At 36.5% G+C, this 21,800-nt stretch overlaps 1 protein-coding gene across 3 annotated transcripts in view; it reads left to right on the top strand.

Annotated features, from left to right (window-relative positions):
- The window catches only part of sh3d19 (SH3 domain containing 19), a 33,210-nt gene that overhangs the window by 2,142 nt on the left and 9,268 nt on the right, over positions 1 to 21,800 (top strand). Inside the window, exons 1-11 of one of the 3 annotated variants that reach the window (XM_082164368.1) lie at positions 4,985 to 5,972; positions 6,783 to 6,822; positions 9,729 to 9,769; positions 9,915 to 9,960; positions 12,936 to 13,071; positions 16,502 to 16,682; positions 16,768 to 17,688; positions 18,583 to 18,696; positions 20,549 to 20,637; positions 21,319 to 21,356; positions 21,552 to 21,792. In XM_082164368.1, the coding sequence (XP_082020494.1) occupies positions 5,786 to 5,972; positions 6,783 to 6,822; positions 9,729 to 9,769; positions 9,915 to 9,960; positions 12,936 to 13,071; positions 16,502 to 16,682; positions 16,768 to 17,688; positions 18,583 to 18,696; positions 20,549 to 20,637; positions 21,319 to 21,356; positions 21,552 to 21,792 (2,034 nt within the window). In that variant the 5' untranslated portion in view covers positions 4,985 to 5,785. Of the gene's footprint in view, positions 1 to 4,984; positions 5,973 to 6,782; positions 6,823 to 9,728; positions 9,770 to 9,914; positions 9,961 to 12,935; positions 13,072 to 16,501; positions 16,683 to 16,767; positions 17,689 to 18,582; positions 18,697 to 20,548; positions 20,638 to 21,318; positions 21,357 to 21,551; positions 21,793 to 21,800 lie in introns of those variants that run through there. The other 2 variants (XM_082164367.1, XM_082164369.1) reach the window with 2 other exon arrangements.

Genomic DNA, 21,800 nt, shown 5'->3' with positions numbered 1-21,800 from the left:
TACATTATTATTCCAGTAGATGGTGACAAGTAACTGTCTTTGAGTAAACCATTGATTTTTCACTTAACCAATTCAGCCAATTAGTTGAACAGTGTTTAATTTAACTACTACTGTGTGTTTTTCAGAGATGTGAACTATCATACAGGAGTTTTACCTACTTTCTTTAACACATACAAACATGAACACAATAAATCACATCTGTTTCTCCAACAAAATCAGTCACCTTGCCAATCATCTTATGCCTTTTTGCATCTTATGATGTTTTTGATGTTTTTTTAATTGTGGCCTGTTTTTCTAACAGGGAAGTCGTGCTGTGTTTAATTTGACTGCAAGTTTACATATTGTAGTTTTGTGCCAGTGCATTTTGTTGTAGCTCATAGATAATCATTAACCCAACTTACATAAGTAAATATGGGTAAATGTGCTGTAAATAATATAGTGGGTGTGAAAGCATGCATTTATATTTTTACAACTTTTCCAGTGTTGCACTGACTGTTAGAGCATGCATTGCTTGTTTTGTCTTTTGGGAATGTTCTGTGAGATATAAGAGTGCAGTGTGACTCTTACTTTGACATGTTGTTTAGTCATCAGTGACCTCATCAGCCGCTGTGTCAGTGGCATTTCACATTTAGAGGACTGACTGATCTGTGCTTTTGCTTGCTGGCTTCTCTCAGACTTTTATGTCAGTATGATCTTTTATTTAATATTTATGTTGTACAAAAAAAAGAAATTGCACTTACAAGTAATACAAATGTATATATTTATGTTTATATATAGGCCTATGTAGTTAGCTTTCTATTCAGAAATATCACTGTGCACACGGCACACTATGTTACTTTCTGTATTAAAGGGATAGTTCATCCAAAATGAAAATTCTGTCATAATTTTTACTCATAGATTTTAGGTTGTCGGGGACACATTAAATGTCATCTGTCATCTGCTAAACTCATCTAGGCTTACTCACTAGTCCGCTTTCACGGCCTTGTTGTGTTGATAATCATGATCATGCAAACTTTATAACTCGAACTTTCAGGGAAATAAACAAAGATGATTTTTTAAAAAGGTCTAAAGGGGGGTGTGGCCAAAAAAGATTGAGAACAACTCCTTTAAGGTGTGCTAGTCTCTTGTTTTCTCCATGATTTGGAAAGAGCTGTTCAAAGTGGATTAAGTTTCTAACCTGTGCTGTTTGGTGCAATCTGATTTCAGGTCAGTGTGAAAAGGTTTTGTCTCTCAGTACAATGTGTGAAAGTGTTGGCCTACACAGACAGGCTCAGAGACACTCTGTCAGCACAAATGTATCCTATAGTCTGTTCATAAGGCCTTCCAACTTGTCTAAACACAGATCAGTATCCAAAAAATTGTCTCACAAAAATGTCTGTTTTCAGCTGAGAATGGAAATCACTTGATGTTTAGATTGATGAGAGCTTTCTTTTTTCCTCCACAAACTCTAGTTCTCCCCCGCTTTTTATTTCTCCCAAAGGCCCTGTTTACACTTAAGGCCGGTAACATAAAACACTTGACGATTAGTTGACGATAAATTAGTCATCTTATTGTTTTAAAGCCATTTTTTACATAAAAATGTAGATTGGTCTAATTTGAATCTGAAAAGTAAGATTACCACTTTGTCTAACTAGATGTTAGGTGTTCAGATGTTCTTAAGACACAGTCTTAAAGTCCCCCTGTGCTGGAAATCAAGGTTTTAATATTGTTTATATGTCTATGGAGTTTAATATGCTTAAAGACCAACCATGTGTAAGTCAAAACCATTGCTGAGTATTTTCTCCTTAAAACTGCAGTGAACCAAAGACAGTCTCAAAAACATGGTTTGAAATCGCTGGTGTTTCTGACGTCACAAACTACCTTGTAGCCAATCACGTCTATGTGTGATCCTCAGCGAGTGATTCTCTGAGCTGGTGTGAGTGAGTGGAGGTGAGGCTAATTTGCATATACATAGAACAGCGTATACTAAATGAGGCAAGGGTGTAGGCTTCAAGTTATTTTAAGGCATGAAGACATTTTTTTCAAGGACAAAACACTTAAATATGTCATTTTGGTGATCAAAGATGAGTTTTAAGGGATCAAATTATTGACTAAAGGAGGAATTTGCAACTGGTGACCCAACATTGTTGCAGCAGCTGTTTTCACCCTCTGTCTGAACGTTTCTTTAAAATCCACCTTCTTAAATGGTATGCTCTGATTGGTGATCTTGCCCCAGTCTGTTGTGATTGGTCTACCGCTTAGAGTGTGTATCGAAAAATGTAATGCCCCACAATAACCAGGGAGTCCCGAAGCTTCCAAAGGCACTGTAAATTTTACTCTAACTACGCTAACTATAGCTTCAGTTTTGCCATATCAGTTCAAGCCGAGTCCGATAAGGACAGTCAGGAAGAACAAGCTAACCGACCCGAAAAAACATTTGCAAGAACAACTTGCGCAGGACGTTTCACAGTGGTAATTCTTAAATGGTAGAACAGAACAAAAGGTTCTGTACTGCTGAGGAATAGTGTTAAAAATCAAATTCAACCACTGATTCTTCAATTCCTCTGCCTTTGCAAGTCCATGCAATAATGTTTTGCCATCGCTGTGGGAAAAAAAAAACTTTCCTCAACAAAGAGATAAACTCTTCCTGGCCTTATACCCATTCTTGTTTGAGGGTGAGGCAAAGTAGCCAGCAGGTGGGCATTGTGCAAATATGTGACATGGGGACGTAGCTACGTTATGGAAGTAATGGCAGTGCTACAAACAAGGGGTTTGAGGCAGGTGTTTTATGTTAGAGAGATTCACTCCATTTTTCGTGGATGTTCTGCTTTGTTACTTTTTCAGATTGTTTACATGCACAAGCAACTATATTACACACTAAAGGTTAAATAAAATAAAAAATAAAGCATAATTACTCCCCTTCAAAATTGTCATGAAAGGGAAGTTACGATAGTCTTTTCTTCCCTATTGTGATGTAGGCCTATATCGGAGTAAAACGGCTTCTCAAACAAGAAAAAGTGTTGGGTGGAATTGAGTGTATCGTTGGATCATTGTTGGTTGCTATTGCTGTGATCTCATAATATACAATGTTTCAGAGGAATATGGCCCATATGGATTGCATAAATTTGAGGGGGAAAAAATTGCTGCATTTTCAAATACATAAAAAGAGGTATTTCATACATAGATACTGTAGCTTTTGACAGTACTGTGCAAGGTAGTGACATCATCTAGTGGCTGTATGTGGAACAGCCTTAACATCTCAGCAAGGCTCCAAAATTAACATTCGTCAAGCGCCAAATGCAAGTAAAAAGGTGTTAATTTCATTAATTTTAACAATGTGTGGTTGTAAGAATGCAATATGGATTTGTGATTATCAAATGCGATTATCAAAACACAATTTCATTTCCATTTTCAATGGTCAAAAAACAAATGTAGCTAACTTTTCAAATAGCTGATTCTGTATCTTGTTTCCCTTATCAAAATAATTGCATATAGCATCTGAGTGCAAAAAAAAAAAAATTCTGAAGTTTACATGTCAAGAAGTGTTAAGGATATCTTAATTCTTTTTTGTGATTCTTGATTGTGAATTGTGATTCTTGTTGCTACAAAACTTTCCTTATTTGGAATCTAAATTTTTTAAGGCCCTATACGGTTCAATCCCAGAGATATTGGGATGTTCAGATGATGTTAAAATGAACAAATATCCTTGATATTTGAACAAATATTTATTTCAAATATCCTTGAAACTGATTCAAATTTGAGAACACGGTAAAGTGCCTCAACTTGACCATTTCAGCGGATTTTTGTATTTGGAAATGTTGTATGCAGTTGTTTTGATAGAGGGAAACAAGATACATTTCTAGTTTCAACATTGTTTATTCTTCAGACATTCCTCTTTAAACACAATAAGTATCAGCTGTGTGCAAAGTGAACCACATTTGGTTTTTGACCATTTGCAAATGGGTAAAATACAACAAAATAAACATGGAGCTGCATTGAGATCCCCATATCTATGGGATTTAACCATATAGCGCCTTAAAAATTAAGATTGCAAAAAAAAAGTTTATTAAGAATTAGAAGGATATTAAGATATCTTTAATAGTTTATTTACAGGCATACAAACTTTGGAAAAAGAAAATGATGGCACTCCGACAAAACACAATAATTGCCTTTTTGCAATATAATGCAACAAAGATTGCTTAAATCAACAGATTTTACTAATAGATCTACCAATCTCTGTTTAAAAATAAAATAATGATGTTGCCATCTTTCTAGAGTCATTTTTACCCCCCTGTAATTTGGCTCGAAATCTAAGGTGAAAATTATCATTTTAACCCCCCTCTACAAAATAGTGGATTACTCAGAGTACATATCTATGACATTTAATATTTTGGCTTTCATCACTGTTTATCTTTGTCTTTCTTCAAAAAAAAAATCTAAAATATAAGCCGGGGAAGTTTCCGAAATGTAGTTGATTTGACACGGAATGATCCTATAATATTATTACAATAATATTTTTTTATGTTATGGTTAAAATAATAACTAAATAAAATACTATTTTGAGTTTAACAACAAAAATAATAATAGCATCTATCTATCTGTCAGTCCGTCTGTCCGTCCATCTAAGACACAGAACAATGAACAGTGATAACAAAGTGACTAAGGTGCTGTTTACACGACACCATTTTCAACTAAAAACGTTTTATGCGTTTTGACTGTTCGTTTACACGACAATGGCGTTTTGGGTAAAAAAAAAAAAAAAAGGAAACTTTTGAAAACAGGTTTCAAAGTCTCCGTGTAAACAACAAAAACGCAAATCTCTGAGGACGATGACATCATGCACATGTGTATTACGTGTTCAGTCTATTGTATTTCATCGCCATCTAATGGCCTGGCAGCAGAATACTGCATTTTTAGTCACAAAAACCCTGGCAGCAGAATACACCGTTTGTAGACACCATTGTCAAAATGATCCCCATTCACACGAATCCACAAAAACGACTAAAAACGCTGTATTCTGCTGCCAGGCCATTAGATGGCGATGAAATACTATTGACTGAAGATGTAATACGCATGTGCATGATGTCATCGTCTTCAGAGATTTGCGTTTTTGTTGATTACACGGAGACTGTTTTCAAAAACTTGCACTTTGAAACCCGTTTTCAAAAGTTTCCTTTATTTAGGCACCCAAAACGCCATTGTTGTGTAAACGAATGGCCAAAATGCATAAAAGTTTTACGTTTTTAGTTTAAAACCCCACAATGAACAACAGGTGAACGTAATCCAATCAGAAACCAGAGAAACTAACTAGCAAACAGAACTCAGGCAAAGCAAAAAATCTAAAAAAAATTCTCTATAGATAGATAGATTGATAGATAGGTCTAAGTTGTCATTTATGCGTAAAGGTAACTATTTCAGTTGCTATACTTGTTTAATAGCATTTTTTAAGAACTGGTTAAGATTCTTTTCTAGAACCAGTCAAAACCACATAACCTGCATTTGAATGGAATCTGTCATTTATCTTTGCTTATTGTAGTAACCACCAATCAGCAACTTGTTGAACGTGAACATTTTTTTTGTGCCAGAAATTCCATTTGGAACTTCTGTCTGATCTAAGATCAGTTTTGTACCTTTGTAGTGGTTTCAAGACTCTTTTGAAAGTGAAAGCTGGTCCTAGATTTGGATGAAATCCGTATAATCTTCTATAACCGTGATAAAGCTGATGGTTTTTTCTGATATCACGATGTAGTTTGTTAAACCAATGAACCGCTCAAGGATAGCAGGCAGAAATATTTGACTATTGTTAATGTCAAAAAATAAATACTTCCTGATTGGCCGCATTCCTGCATGGCACACTGGCTGTGTCAACATACCAAATGAAAAAAAGAGACGTCACTTTTACCGGGAGTTGTGCTTCCTCACAGACACATTTTATTCAGAAGGTGGGAAAAGGACTCTGTCTGAGTTACTTATATTCTCTGCAACATATGCAGGTAGGACTGTATATTTCCAATTAAAGCTTGCTGATAAGTAATGTTTCAGATTGCAGCTATATGTATTATTTAAATGTTTAAACTTAACTTGTAAATAATGCAGTGATTGAAATGATTTGACAAACTCAAATCAAATGACTTCACCAATGCTATTATGAATGAGGTAGGGTATTTCACTTTATCATACTTAAACACACAAGAGCAGAAACTGGATCCAGCAGGTGTGTCTGGGGACAGTGATGAGTCAGTAGACAACTGCAACAAAGACACACAAAGACCCCTTTGCCAAAGCAGTCATTATGTTTTATAACTTCACTCTCATTACCTGAGGAAAGTTAAACATTCTCTATGAATGCTTGATGTTGTCGGGAGAAACAAGGATCCTACTTTTGTATAGTGTAGTCAAATAATGCTGGTCTTGTTCTATTTGTAGTTTCATATAAGCTTTAATAAGGTGTTAAAAGTTAATATATACTCAAAATGTGTTCAAACATTAAAAAGGAGGCACCAAATGAACCTGCTTTACTGAAACCATAACCTGCTGCTCAACTGGGCCTGAGTGATGTGAATACGGAGCGTGGTTTCATGAAAAACTGCGCTGTTGTGGCCGCCTCCAGTTCTCACATAAGCTCTGCTCTTTAAAACAGGTTTATCAGGAACATACCATACAGTTTAACCAGCCAAACAGACAATGTCACACTGCCAGCTGTGCCTGTGGCCTAGTCACTGAAAGTTGCAAATGTCATGCAGTTAAATCAAATTTGTGCTACAAAAAAATGTAGCTCATGCTTTGTGTTTTATGTTTTGCAGACCGCTCAGAAAGAAATAAACAAGAACACTTACATATAAGGTAAGATCTCTTTAGGGAAAAACTTGAGGCTCTAATAGCCTCTTTGAATTATGCTCTTTACACTGATGCACTGATAGAGGGAGAAAAAGAGAAAGTAGAGAAAGTATTTGTGAATTTGCTGCTGTCAGAATAAGCTGATTCAACATCTCTGAAATCTTGTCTGGTTTGGTGATACTTTGAATATTCATAATGAGTGTATTGTTAGAAATATTAACCAGTCATTGAAGTTTACAAATTAAATTTTGACCTCTCACAGTGTGCATTACAAGGCCCAAATTATGTGGAGACTTAAACATCACATTCCCATGTGCTTGTTGAACTTTAACTTCATAGTGAGGCGGTCAGTCCTTTGACACTATAACTGCTTCTGCTTTGAACATTTTTGATGTTAGAACATGGAATTTGCTCACTTTTAGACCCAAGAGCATTATGGGTGTTTCTTCAACTATGGGGACTTCACAACCTGTGGAATTTCAGACAATAAACTGTCTTAAAATAAACTTTATTTAATTTAACTTGTCTTCCAATGATGTTCAGTAAACAGGCATCACAGGACAACATTGTTCTGAAACATTTTCACCACAATTTCATTGATACTTTTATGATGGATTTTCATATTTTAAGATTGAAAGTCTGCATCTTGGGACAATAATAAAACAATAAATCTATACATAAAAGGCATTTGAAAAGAAAAAAAAGAAATAAGAAATAAGTTTGTTAGATTAGATAACCTTTATTGTCATTATAAACATGTATAACGAAATTAGGTTATTGATAATTAGATTATACAACAACACAAACAATGTTACATACGACACAAATATTAAACATATAATACAAAAATAATCAATTTGTAGTAAGTTTTAAATATTGCAGTAATAAGAAATATATTGCACTAAACCTGTGTGTTCTTAAAGGAATAGTTCACCTATAAAAATGAAAATTCTGTGATCATTTACTCTCCCTCATGTCGTTCCAAACCTGAATGACTTTCTTTCTTCTACAGAACATTAAAGAATATATTTTAAAGAATGTTTGTAACCAAACAGTTTTTTACATTGTACAAAAAAAACAAAATAATATTTTTGACAGAAGAAAAAAAGCCATGCAGGTTTGGAAGGACATGAGGGTTATTAAATTACGATAATTTTGATATTTGGGGAGAACTGTCCCTTACTCCCTTTAATGAAAATCAAACCCTGGGAGGTAAAAGTGGATGACAAAACACCCACATATGGACAATTAATTTTGAGTACTCTAACATGGTGTTTACATAATAGTGTTGCTTCATTTAACAACGGTGTTCAATTTTTAACAGTCTTAATAAACAAACCCTTTTTATTTAAACATTTTTAAAATGACTGTTTAACAGTGAAAGGCCTGTGACATAAATCAGAACTAATGGATAGTTGTGCTTGTTTCTTGCTGAGCTAATCATGCCTGTACAGTGAGAGACATCAAGGGTGTGAATCGAACATGTCAGCTGGTTCTCATTTGAAACAGAGCTAAAGCTGCCTCTGAGAGCCTGCTGGTATGCTGGACTGGCCTGACTCTCTCTCTCACTCTCACTCTGTGCTTATGACACATCACTTCAGCTATGCAGAAAGCAGCAGCTTTAAAACGTCCACATAGTCAGGAAGTGAATGCAAGTCTTGAACATGAATGATCAAAGAGCTTTTACTAATGATGAACACTGGTGTGTATCGGTATGGCGTAGTTTGATGTAATGGATTCCTTTAACACTTCATATATCTACTAATGTAAGGTATGAACCGCATGACTTCATATCTTTGATGTCTCTTCATTTGCATTTAATGCTAAAGCTTTGTACAGTGTGAATGTTCAATTGTCTTTTGTTTGCTCTGTGTCTGACACCGTAGTTTCTATGATACAGTATTATTGTTAGATCCATTTCACTGTGCTGTTTGACCTGGTTAAGGGAGGATATAAAGGGGAAATGAGCAACAAGTTGTAAAAAAAATACATTAATTTAGATGTAGAGTAATTAAAACAAGTTTTATCAAGTAATAATGCAATAAAAGTTAACATTATGTGAGAAATAACTGTCACCGTTATCTGTTGAAGATATTGTGGTTATACAAATGCTAGTTAGTAGTAATTGGATGTATGTGTCGAACTTGCTACACTACCGTTCAAAGGTTTGGGGTCAGTAAAATTGTATTTAATGTTTTTGAAAAATGTCTCATACTCACCAATGCTGCTTTTATTTGATAAAAAATATTGTAACATTTTACATTTACCTTTAATATTACCTTTAATATTAAAATAACTGTTTTCACTTTTAATATGTTTTTAAAATGTAATTTATTCCTCTGATGGCAAAGCTGAATTTTCAGCAGCCATTAAAGGCACAATATGTAATTTTTCACCGCTAGGGGGTCGCTAACCTCTTCAAAACAATAAGAAAGGCAGATATTGATGATGCAGTGAGTCATGCCAATGGATCTAATAATGTTTATGGGGAAATAATGTTTATGGATGAGTGAATGCATTCATGTTTTTTTAACATGACTGTGGTATGAAGCAGGGCGCGATTGCTAATGAGAGACAGATATCTGCACCACATGCGAGTCCTGGGGGACATAAAGGAATGAGGACATTAAAGTTATAGAAAATAACAGAATTTATTTGAAATAGAAGTCTTTTGTTATATTGTAAATGCCTTTGCTGTCATTTTGATTTAATTGAATGCATCATTGTTGAAAAAAAGTATTAATATCTTTCAACCCCCATATAAATCAGACCACACTTTTAAATGGTAGTGTATATTTTTTGTTGTTACTGTGTTAATTCGCTCTGTCATATGTTAATGTGAGCTAAAAGAATCCATGGCGATGTATCTTGTCAATATCTTTTTTTGTTTTTGTTTCTGTTCACGTTTTTAGTTTAGGACCCCTTTCTTCAATCAAAGCAGCCTTTAAGAGAAGTGAGTAGGTTGTGACGTAAATCTAGGTTTATTTTACTTTCATACATAGTAGAATAATTACAGGACACATTGTAGTAATGTCATGTTTTAACAATATACATGGTCAAATGTGTTATAAAATGCTGAATACTGTCAAATCTTCCAGCTTCTGCAAGAGCTCTCTCACGACCAGACTACTCCAGGGAAAGAAGGTGAGCTTATTGTACTATTTTTTCCATTTCTACACTTTTATTTATAGGTACAGTGACTTGTGTAAAGGAAGTGATTGGAGGCTCATATGCCAAAATCCAGATTTATACTCGCATCTCTTGTGTGACCAACATGGTTCAATATTTTGGAGAACATGTGTGAACTGGTGGGTGCAGGATCTAATCGAAAGCAGTTAAAAAGTTTATTTACAATGAACTGAGAACATGAACAGAGTGATGAGAACTGACAATAAACAGAAGGGAAAACAGAGCCTAAATACACTAAACAAACCAATCAACTAAATGAACATCAGGTGCAAACAATAATCAAACAATGAGTAACCTAGGAGACTAACTAGAAGCAGAGAAAAGGAACTAAGGAAACTCATAGAAAACTCAAACACAGATAAAACAGGACAGAACCCTGAAACATATGGGCTGCACCCGAAATCTCATACTTCTCTACTATACAGTAGGTGAAAAACAGTATGTGACGAGTAGTATGTCAAAATTCACAGTATACTCATAAAAGAGTAGGCAAAAAGTACCTGGATGTCCTACTACTTCCAGCAAGATTCTGAAGTGTGCATACAATGAACACTGTACTATCCCATAAGGCCACAGGAGAGGATTTATGAATTGCAGTGAACTGATGCTGGTAGGTGTAGGTCACATGATAATGACAACATGAATGTATTATGTCCAGATTACATTCATACTACACACATTCATACTATTTAAACATACTTAGCAGTCACAAAGTAAGTACTTATTCAAAATAAGTACCTACTCAAGAGAGTATGCGATTTTGGACGCAGCCATGCTCTGCTCGTACATTCTTGTCCTGGATAGAGTTGCCACCATAGACAATAATCCATTAAAATATGTGGTTACAATTTAGAGTATTAGATTAGATTAGATTATATTCCCAGTGAAATGCTCTCAGACAGCAAGTGCAGTGAGTTTGCTTCTTTCTTCTCTGAGAAAATCAATAATATCAGAAAGGTGATCAGCACATCCTTGAGTTGCGCTGGGGTCAGACGGATCAGACCATCTGAGAAAGTAGTTACTATGTCTGATTTCAAAGAAATTGATGGCAAAAATTTTGGAAGAAACCGTACAGCACCTTAAAACATCAACCCGCGCTCTTGACACACTTCCCACATCTTTTTTCAAAAGTGTGTTAAACAGTTTAGAAGCAGATCTTCTAGAAGTGGTAAAGGCCTCACTTCTCTCTGGGAGTTTTCCAAACTCCCTGAAAACTGCAGTTGTCAAGTCCCTCCTGAAAAAGAGCAATCTGGATAAGACCATATTAAGCAACTATAGACCGATCTCAAATCTTCCTTTCATAGGCAAGATCATTGAAAAAGTTGTTTTCAATCAGCTGAACAAATTCTTATGCTCGAATGGATACTTTGACAATTTTCAATCTGGTTTCCGACCGCACCACAGCACAGAGACAGCGCTCATAAAGATAATAAACGATATTCGCTTAAATACTGATTCAGGCAAATTATCAGTGCTGGTACTACTCGACCTCAGTGCCTCATTTGACACTGTCGATCACAACATACTTCTTGACAGGCTGGAAAACTGGGTGGGGCTTTCTGGGATAGTCCTAAAATGGTTCAGGTCATACTTAGATGGGAGAGGTTATTATGTGAGTATAGGAGACCATAAGTCTGAGTGGACATCCATGACATGCGGAGTCCCTCAAGGCTCAATTCTTGCGCCACTCCTGTTCAACCTGTATATGCTCCCAATGAGCCAAATAATGAGAAAGAACCAAATTGCTTACCACAGCTATGCAGACGACACACAGCTCTACTTAGCCCTATCGCCTGACGATTACAGCCCCATTGACACAGCCCCATTGACTCCCTGTGCCAATGCATTGATGAAGTCAACAGTTGGATGTGCCAAAACTTTCTTCAGTTAAACAAAGACAAAACTGAAGTCATTGCGTTTGGAAATAAAGATGAAGTTCAGACCTTAGTTTCAGTAGTCATGTCAAAGCAATAACTAAATCAGCATACTATCATCTCAAAAATATTGCAAGAATTAGATGCTTTGTTTCCAGACAAGACTTAGAGAAACTTGTGCATGCTTTCATCACCAGCAGGGTGGATTATTGTAGTGGACTCCTCACTGGCCTTCCCAAAAAGACCATAAGACAGTTGCAGCTCATACAGAACGCTGCCGCCAGGATTCTGAGCAGAACCAGAAAATATGAACATATCACACCAGTCCTCAGGTCTTTACACTGGCTCCCAGTTAGATTTAGGATTGATTTTAAAGTATTATTACTGGTATATAAATCATTCAATGGCCTAGGACCTCAATACATTGCAGATATGCTCACTGAATATAAACCCAACAGATCTCTCAGATCATTAGGATCATATCAACTAGAAATACCAAGGGTTCACTCTAAGCATGGCGAGTCCGCTTTTAGCTATTATGCCAGCCGCAGCTGGAACCAGCTTCCAGAAGAGATCAGATGTGCTCCTACAGTAGTCACTTTCAAATCCAGACTCAAAACACTTCTGTTTAGCTATGCATTTACTGAATGAGCACTGTGCCACTGTTCGTCCGACTGTTTGTACTGTACTGTATTTCATTTTATGTTTTAATTATTCTTATTTCTTTTTTTTTTCTTCTATGTAAAGCACTTTGAATTGCCATTGTGTATGAAATGTGCTATATAAATAAACTAGCCATTAGTTTTTAAAAAAAAGGGGAAAAAAAGTGAAAATTAGTAAATAGTCTTTTTTTTTTTTTGTCTAAAGATGATTCTTTAGACAATCTTTAGACAAGGTAATATTCCTTTAAAAAATACTTCTGCATAAAAAAAAAGTGGCCGGCTGATTTAGGACCACAGAATATTGAACCACCTCATGTGTTTTATACAAAACCACAAGCCCCGGATATATAGCTGTGCTTTGAAAATTGTGTATAATACATTCTGTTGTTTTTAGGCATTCAGAGATAACCATCCTATCAGCAGAGCCGTTAGTAGCCACTTCTTGGTATCCAGGGGCGTCTGGCCAATTTTCATCCACAGCTTTCACAACACAACCAATCTGGAATGAGAGTGTTCTGACCTCTGTTCAGGTACAGTGATTTATAGCACTATATCCAGTTCAACAGCTGTCATTAACAGACAGTTGTGCCAGACAGGTGTGTGGATTCTCTTTGTTTACTCAGCATGTCTTTACTTTAACTTTTCAAAGCATGGCTACTTTGTCCCTGTGTTTGACAGACTAACACATGGATTACTAACTTACCAATAAACCATTGTCATTATAGAACGAGTCTATAGAACAATGTAGTATAGGCCAATTCACACTGCACCGACAGACGGCAACAGATGCTTTGTCGGGTTTTGTTGGATCAGTGTGTTACCCCTGTTGACGTCTGTTACCGTCTGTCAGAGCTTGTTTTCACAGATTGAACATATTGAATTGGCACTTGTCTGGTCATGGAATGTCTGAGAAGGGGCAAACTGTAATCTGGTGATTGTCCCTGTTGGTCTGCGTCTATCGGTGCAGTTTGAACTGGCCTACTGTGTTGTTATGGTAACTAAAACTGAAACTGTTAAAAAAATTTAAACAGAACTGAAATGAAATATAAATATTTGATAAAATAAAAAAAATAAAAAACTTAAAATGAACATTTGAAATAAAGATGAACTAAATGACGTAAAATAATTTGAACTACTACAAGTACAAGTACTAAAACCTAAATAAAGTAAAGCTATAAAAAAATAAAAGCTAATTCATAAATATTATTAGGGTTGGGAACCGAAACCGGCACCGATATGGAACCGGTACCTAAGTTACCGGTATGTAACCGGACTGAACCAAAACGCAGATTTCGGTGCCACTTAAATGCCTCAGCTGTCGGTTGAAATATCTGCCCTCTGGTTCTCTGAAACGGACGTAAGAAACATCATCACTGCATGTGATTGCTACTTAACCCTTTGACGCGTACAATCGTTCACGTTCAAATTGCGTGATCATCAACTTCTAAATTTGTGTTCGTGCGTTGGCTGGCGCTGAGCCAGAGAGACAGACGCAATGAGTCCCCACAACTATTCAGTGTTTCAATCCACACAAGCTTTATTTTAGGTTTCAGACATTTAAATACACATAAGTAGCCTACTAGCAAAACAACATTTATAGTTTGTAAAATACACACTGATGTCTATGGAAGTACTTTATTAGTACTGTAGTGTTATTTAGTGTTAAATTATTGTATTTGGGTTAGGTGACTTAGATTTTATTGTGAATTTGTTATGTAAATTTGTTGTGTTTTGTATTTAAACGATTTCAAGTATTTAGTTGTTTATTTGTACATAATTTGGGCTTCCAGCTCATAAAACCCACGAAAACAGGATTTCAAAAAATTTGAATATTACATAGAATCACACAGTAATTACACAGTGATACCAGGTTTTGGTTATTTTGGCAGTGTGGGCAGGTGCAAATCCTGCTGGAAAATGAAGTCAGCATCTCCATAAAGCTTGTCTGCTGAAGGAAGCATGAAGTGCTCTGAAAATGTCCTGGTAGATGGCTGCGTTGAGTGGACAGCACAGTGGACCAACACCAGCCGATGACATGGCTCCCCAAACCAACACAGACTGTGGAAACTTCACACTGGACTTCAAGCATCTTGGATTGTGTGCCTCTCCATTCTTCCTCCAGACTCTGGGACCTTCGTTTCCAAATGAGATGCAAAATTTGCTCTCATCAAAAAAGAGGACTTTGGTCCACTGTGCTATATTAAATCCAGAGTCAACGCAGCCGTCTACCAGGACATTTTCAGAGCACTTCATGCTTCCTTCATTTTCCAGCAGGATTTGCACCTGCCCACACTGCCAAAAGAACCAAAACCTGGTTCAATGACCATGGTATTACTGTGTAATTACTGTGTGATTTCATGTAATATTCTAATTTTTTTAAATCCTGTTTTCGTGGGTTTTATGAGCTGGAAGGCCAAATTATGTACAAATAAACAACTAAATACTTGAAATCGTTTAAGTTGTGGGCCCTGAATCTATAATCTATGGAAGTTTAACGTTTTGAATGGAATTATGGAAATAAATAAACTTTTACATGATATTCTAATTTTTTGGAAAGGGTCTGTATATGTACTCAAAAATGTTAATAGCCTATATAGATTTTTTTCTTTTCCAAAAAAAAAAAAAGAAAAGTTCTTTAAATGTCATTCACCATCGTTTCGAGGCTCTCTTTTTTTTTAAAGTATCAGTTCAGGCATCGTTTAGGCACCAGTACCGTTTTAAAAGTATCGATTTGGCACCGGTATCGAGAAAAAAAAACGTTACCCAACCCTAATTATTATAGTATTTCACGAGTTAATTTGCCCATATAAAATTTAAGCTATTAAGGTTAAACTAATATGGCTTGCTGTTGGCAGTGGAGGGGCTTGAGGAAGCAGCTTCAACTCGAGGTTAGATATCCCGCCCGGTGGGACTACTAATGCGTGGATGATGAGTGTGGTAGCAAAATGCCTAAATTATGTTGGTGGAGCTGGAGGGATGCCAAAACAGCTGTAAAGCGAGTGGGTGCTTATATGCTCCGGCAGTTAATTGAAAGATTAGATGGGTTCACTCCTCCCGAAATTACATTTTGAAACTTCACAAAAATAATACTAAAATAACACTGGGGGATATCTGCACATATAGCATTTTTAAATATAATTTTTGTACAAGGAAGTTTCAGTCAGGATTCAAGGGCATTTTTAAAGGTTGTTATATTAGAAGGCATTTTAGAGATGCATGAATATTCAATACAATTATTTTCATGTTATTGCTGATAACCAATACATTTTCATAAAATATTCTAAAGCTTTACTACGGTCTATAAGCAAATCAAAAACACACTCAAACGTAAATAAATAGTTTGTGCTGTATGCTGTATTTCCCAACATTATAATGTACAGTATGTATATATTCAGTATTGGCTAATACTGATAAATAAAATACCAATATAGTGCTGATATTTTAACTAATGTCCACTGGAGGCGAGTTGAAGTGAACCCATGTGCAGTTTAATTAAATCCAAAAACATGAATGAATACAAGATAAACAGAGACTAGACTTGACCTGACCATGAAACAAACTCAACTAACAGCAGGTTACATTGATCAAAACTAGACAAAAGACAATGGTAACATGAGGGCTATTTATACACAAGGACTGATTATTAAACAAGGAACATTCAAACAATAAATCAATCACAGAACACAGAAACACATGACCTCAAACAACCAATCAGAACATGACACATAAGACTAGGGAAGCTCAAGGCATGATCACATGATGGCAAGGGAATCACATGACAAACCGGAACCATGACTATGATAATTTCAAAATAAATGACATGAACACAAACAAAGCCCAAATCAATGTGCCAGATATATTGTGCATCCCTACTCTGGACTGTATGGTTTCTGCACACTCGTGACGTGTTTGCTTGGTTTGATGCTTGCGTAAGAGTGATTCCCCTCTCTCGTGCTTCAGCTCCCACCATCCTATGAGCAGGTGATCAAGGAGAAGACCCAGGAGCAGGTTACCACTCCTTCACCACCTCCACAACACTTATACACAACAACTATTGCCACACAGACTGACTCACTAGAGGAGAATGCCACAGGTCCAGATTCTGGCACGTCCCTGCAGCTGAACCAACAGCTTAGTGGAGGTTAGTTTGTACTGACAAGATTTGGAGTGCACAAATCAATGTGAACCATAAACTGATACTCAATGTTTGGTCTTTACTGTTTCAGCAAAGCAGCCAATAAAACCACCTCGGCCATCATTGCCTAAACCCAAACCAATTCCGCAAGAAACTCGAACCAGGTCCCCAACATCCACTCCCAACTCCCAACCCGCCGTCGATATAGCCCCAGCCCCACGCCCGGTTCCTCAGCCTCGCTCCAAAACTAAACCCCTGTGCCCAACCAACCAACCAACCAATGTGCAACCTCTGATATCACTGCAAGACAGCTGGGAAGTTTGTCCTATAACCCCTTTGGAGAATTCTGATGCCCATTCAGGAAAGTATCTGAAGGATCTCTTAGATGTCTTCAGCTCCGAACCTCAAAGTGAACTGAGTAACCCTGTCAACATTCAAAGAGAGCAAACGAACCAAACTGAAGAGAACCAAAGTGAGAACATGACCTCCCTCCACAGCGACCGCAACATTCGATCAAGAATCCAGGCCTTTGAAAGTCAATCTAACACAGAGAATAATGAAACCTCCGTGCCTTCCCCCCGTCCTCGAAATATTTACAGCAAACCACCTGTGCTGGCACCAAAACCTTCCATTGCCCCTCGGCCCTCTTTCAAAGAGCCCAAAGAAGAGGAGTTTTCACAATTTGACAGTCACTTATATGAAGAAGTCAATGCACCACCTATGCCAGCTCCAAGACCTCAGCTTTTCAAAAAACCATCCTTCAACTCAAGAGTTGAGTCTGACTCTCAGCCTCCCTTCAGGATGGCCCTCATTCCTTCATCGCGACCTTCATTGGTCAAAGTTAAGAATGTAAGTTCCCAGGATGAGGAAGTAGTATTGAAAGGACCTCCCCCGCCACTTAAGCCCAGCAAAGACCTGTTGAACCTCAACAACCACAACTCCTCTGCACTTCTGTCTAACATCACATCTACAGCGAACATGCTAAACAATGACAATGTGGATGCTGCCATTAGTAAGTTTTAAGGACCACAATACAGGTATGGGGTCTCATTCATGAAACACAAAGCAGAACTAATTTTTGTGTAAATCGTCTGTAAAGTGGTTCTGGCGTAAATTTTCGGATTCATTAAAATGTTCGTATTTTCCATATGTTAGTTGGTACGAAAGAAATCTACACCTGCTCCCAGCCACGCGTAAATAGTGCGTTTAACATCCGAACGTTTTGCTCATTAATAAGGCTGCATTTTAATTCATCTTAATCGGGTACATATTTACACAGCATTTTGAAAAAATATTATATATAGTAATTACATAAGTTTTTTCTTTTTACTTTTATTATGTAGATATGCTCGATGATGATGGTGGTCCTCCTCTTTTTCGAAGTGAACTAATTCGTTTTTTGCAGTCAAGCTTCATGTCGAACTATTTTCTTTTCACTTCTGGGACTGTTCGATTAACAGATGAAACTCCATTAACTGCATCTGTAATATGCTGCCAAGCTTCCTTTTTTTAGGACCTGATACGCCACTATGTACGCTTGAAAATAAAATGTGGCGTTTTGAATGAACTTCTGATAATAAAACTTAAATTTCTGCATCTGAGAAATTTCTCTTTTTCATTCGCTTTTGAGAAGACATGTTGAAATCCTTCGTTTGGTGTCATAATATGATGCCCATATATAGTTGTCAGTCGGATTTAATGGGCGGGATTTATGGTAATTGAGAATGAGCGTGCACGTTTACGAAGTATTTGTGAATCAGGAGAAAAGTTTTCGGGAAGGTCTCTTTACGCGCAAATCACTCACATATTTACACGTATATATACGAATGTTTCATGAATGAGACCCATTGTGTGTATACATAAATTGAGTCATGCAGATAATTAATAGGCTATATCTCTGTCACAGACCACTCTCCCACTAAAACTGCCTATCAAGGGGGATTCGCCTACATAGGATCAAGCATGCAGGGAGTGACCAGGAGACCCACAGTCATCAGAGTCCCCAGTAAAACAGAAAAAAGTGAGTCATTAATAGCCATTGTATTTATATGTGAGGAGCTATTTAAAATAGCTTTTAATACACATTCATATATATATGAATGAGCCAATGATTGAACCATACCACATAGTGACCATGGCTGTCAAGCTCCAAAACTCCTTGTGTAGTACTGTTTGTAGGTCATATATTCAGAGTCTTCTGAAGACATATGATAGCTTTGTGTGAAGAAAAGACAAAACTTTAAGTCGTTATACAGTCATAATCTTCCCCTTTGATGCAGCTCTTAAATCTCAAATCTTACCCATTCCATTATTGTAAGGTGTGTGGCTGTAAGCACACGCCACAGGAGATTCAGAGCAGTAGCAGTCTTTTAATAAATCCAACAGAAACATGTAGGAAAACTCAGGAGCTAGAGTAATCCATAATCACGTAAAGCAAATGCGACGGAACACTGACCAAAGGAAAATAAGGACTTAAATACAAGGGAGAGCTAATGAACTGAACAGAAACAGGTGTGTAATTAATTAGGAGCTATGGAAACTTATAAGAACAGGGAAAACAGAACACAATGACAGTAAAACAGAAATATATAGGGGTGCGTTTCCCGAAAGCATCGTTAGCCAAATATGGTCGCAAGTTCTGTTGTTGTCATAGTTTTCATTGTTGGCATAGTTCGACGAGTCGGTGTTTCCCAAAAACATAGTTACAAGGAACATCATCGCAAAGTTTTGTGGTTGGAACTACAGCTGAGGTTAGAAGCATAGTTTTTTGTTTGCATGACATATCTTTTATTTTTAATAATATTAATATACAAATGTCATTTACTTCTTTTAGTTTGTCAAGATATTTAAAGCACCGTTTTTTAAGAGTGTGCATGTGCGGACATGTAAGAATGAGCCTATGATTGAATCTTGAAATAAAGCAAAATAACTAAGAAAAAGATGCCATGTCCGTAATTTATTGCAAAACAAATCTAGCATTAATTAAATCTCAAATGGATTAATGGATTAAACAAACTTGCGACAGTACGGTTTCAGGAAACAGTCGTGACTAGCTAGATGATTTATTCTACAATGCATCGTACTATGGTAGTTAAGCAGTGAGTACATCGTTGTACAGGAAACGCTCCCCAAAACAGAACCACTAATTATGCAATGTTCAGTTGTACTTAATAGGCATGGAAGCCCAGCATGCTAGACGTGCACAGGTGTATGTATAAATGTGAAGCTTGTATTCTATTACATGAATTCCTCAGTTAAAAAAAAACAAACAAAAAAACGTTTGAGATCTCTTTGGTTTTTTTTGTTTTGTTTTGTTTTTGTTTTTTTTTTGTTTTTTTTAGGATGGTTTTCTTCATGTAAACGATGTCCCTGTCATGAACAATTCCAATTGGCCATTGAATCAATTTTGCCTTAGACAGCTTGCTTAGCCTATACCCTAAGTAGATGTACTAATAGTTCAAAAGTTTTGGGTAAGTAAGATTCTTTTTAAAAGTTTTGAATGCTCATTAAGGCTGCATTTATTTGATCAAAAATATTTTAAAATGTAATTTATTTATGTGATGACAAAAGTGAATTTTAAGTAGTCATAATTAGTCAAACTCTTTAATGTCACATGATGCCCCACAGATCATTCTAATATGCTCATTTGGTGATCAAGAAACATCTCTAATTATTATCAGTGTTGAAAACAGTTGTGCAGCTCAAGAATTGTGAAAACCATGATACATTGTATGTATGTCATTTAAAAGAACGTACTGTCACTTTAATGCATCCATGCTGTATAAAAGTATTATGTCCCCCCCAAACTTAATATTCTCTATAAAAATATGATGCATTATTGCATGGTAAGTGAATGGATTTCTGCTTTTCAGACCCTGAAGAAACGGCAGATTTTCCTCCTGCTTTACCTGTACAAAAACCTGTGGGCGGCCCACCTCCACCTGCTAAACCCGCTCGCAAAGTAAGACCTTATAAACCTGCAACAGCTGTGCAACAAGCACTAAAGCAGTGGGCGATTAGGATAAAATGCTGTTTTAAACGTAATAATAGGGACTTTTCTTTGTTTTTCTTGTCCACTTTTTCCTCAGGTCTGAAACATATTCTGCAAGTATGTGAATACAGATGCTTCTAGCTATGTAGTGTATGCTCGATTTTGGGTATTATGTGTTACATTCTCATTGCCAAGTATGGACTCTATAATGGACATAAGTGTAAAAAAGTTTCCTCCAAGTCAGCTATTGTCATTAAGAAGCAACAGTTTAAAAAGAATCTTGCTGAACAAATTCGAACAAAGTAATGTTTACATCTATCTACCGGAATAATAATAACATCATGTTTAGTACTTAGGTTGCCACAATAACATGCACTTGTGATATGTTGGACAAGTATTCATGTCTGCCTTTATAATAATATATACTGTAATAATACTAATAATAATAATCTACTGCTACCTTCCAAATGTGATATTTTCCAAATATTGTATTTCTGTCTTAAACAATTGTGACAAACCATGAACAATATTATCTTATTCTCTGATGTATTCTGTATTTACATCGTTACTGTATAAAATATGTCTTGAAAGAAAACAGTGACTTCTCTTAAACATTGAATATTTTTGTTCTTGATTTATTTTTTTCCTCAGGACTTGAGTTTCTCATCTGACATGTCTCTTCCACCACGGTAACTGAATCCTGTATTTATTCACAGCTGTCCTAATATCGGTTTCTCAACCTTATAAATGTGCCTTTATGTGTTTTTCTTTTCAATGGATATATGGGTTGGCAGTATGAGCCAGTGAATAAAGAGTTTCAATGCTGATAACATGTGGACACTTCTGGTACTGTGCCCTTAAATTCCGTGTAAATAATATTTCAGGCCCAGTGGAGGAAAGGTTCTGCCTCCTCGCCCACCACCAGCTAAAACAGGCCCGGGAAGACCGCCTCCTCCACGAAAAGATGGCTCCCAACGTAAGCCCTCAGATCCGGGACTTTCACAAATAGTCCCAGCAAAACAACAACAACCTCAATGGCAGCAACAAAACCGCAGAGCTTCTAAAAAGGGACCTGCTCTACCGCCTAGACCAAACCCTGGACATCGTCTTTACAACAAATACACAGTGAGATG

This window comes from Leuciscus leuciscus, assembly GCF_965113295.1.
Source record: "Leuciscus leuciscus genome assembly, chromosome: 3".
NCBI lineage: Eukaryota > Metazoa > Chordata > Actinopteri > Cypriniformes > Leuciscidae > Leuciscus > Leuciscus leuciscus.
This window is presented reverse-complemented; position numbering and strand designations above follow the sequence as displayed.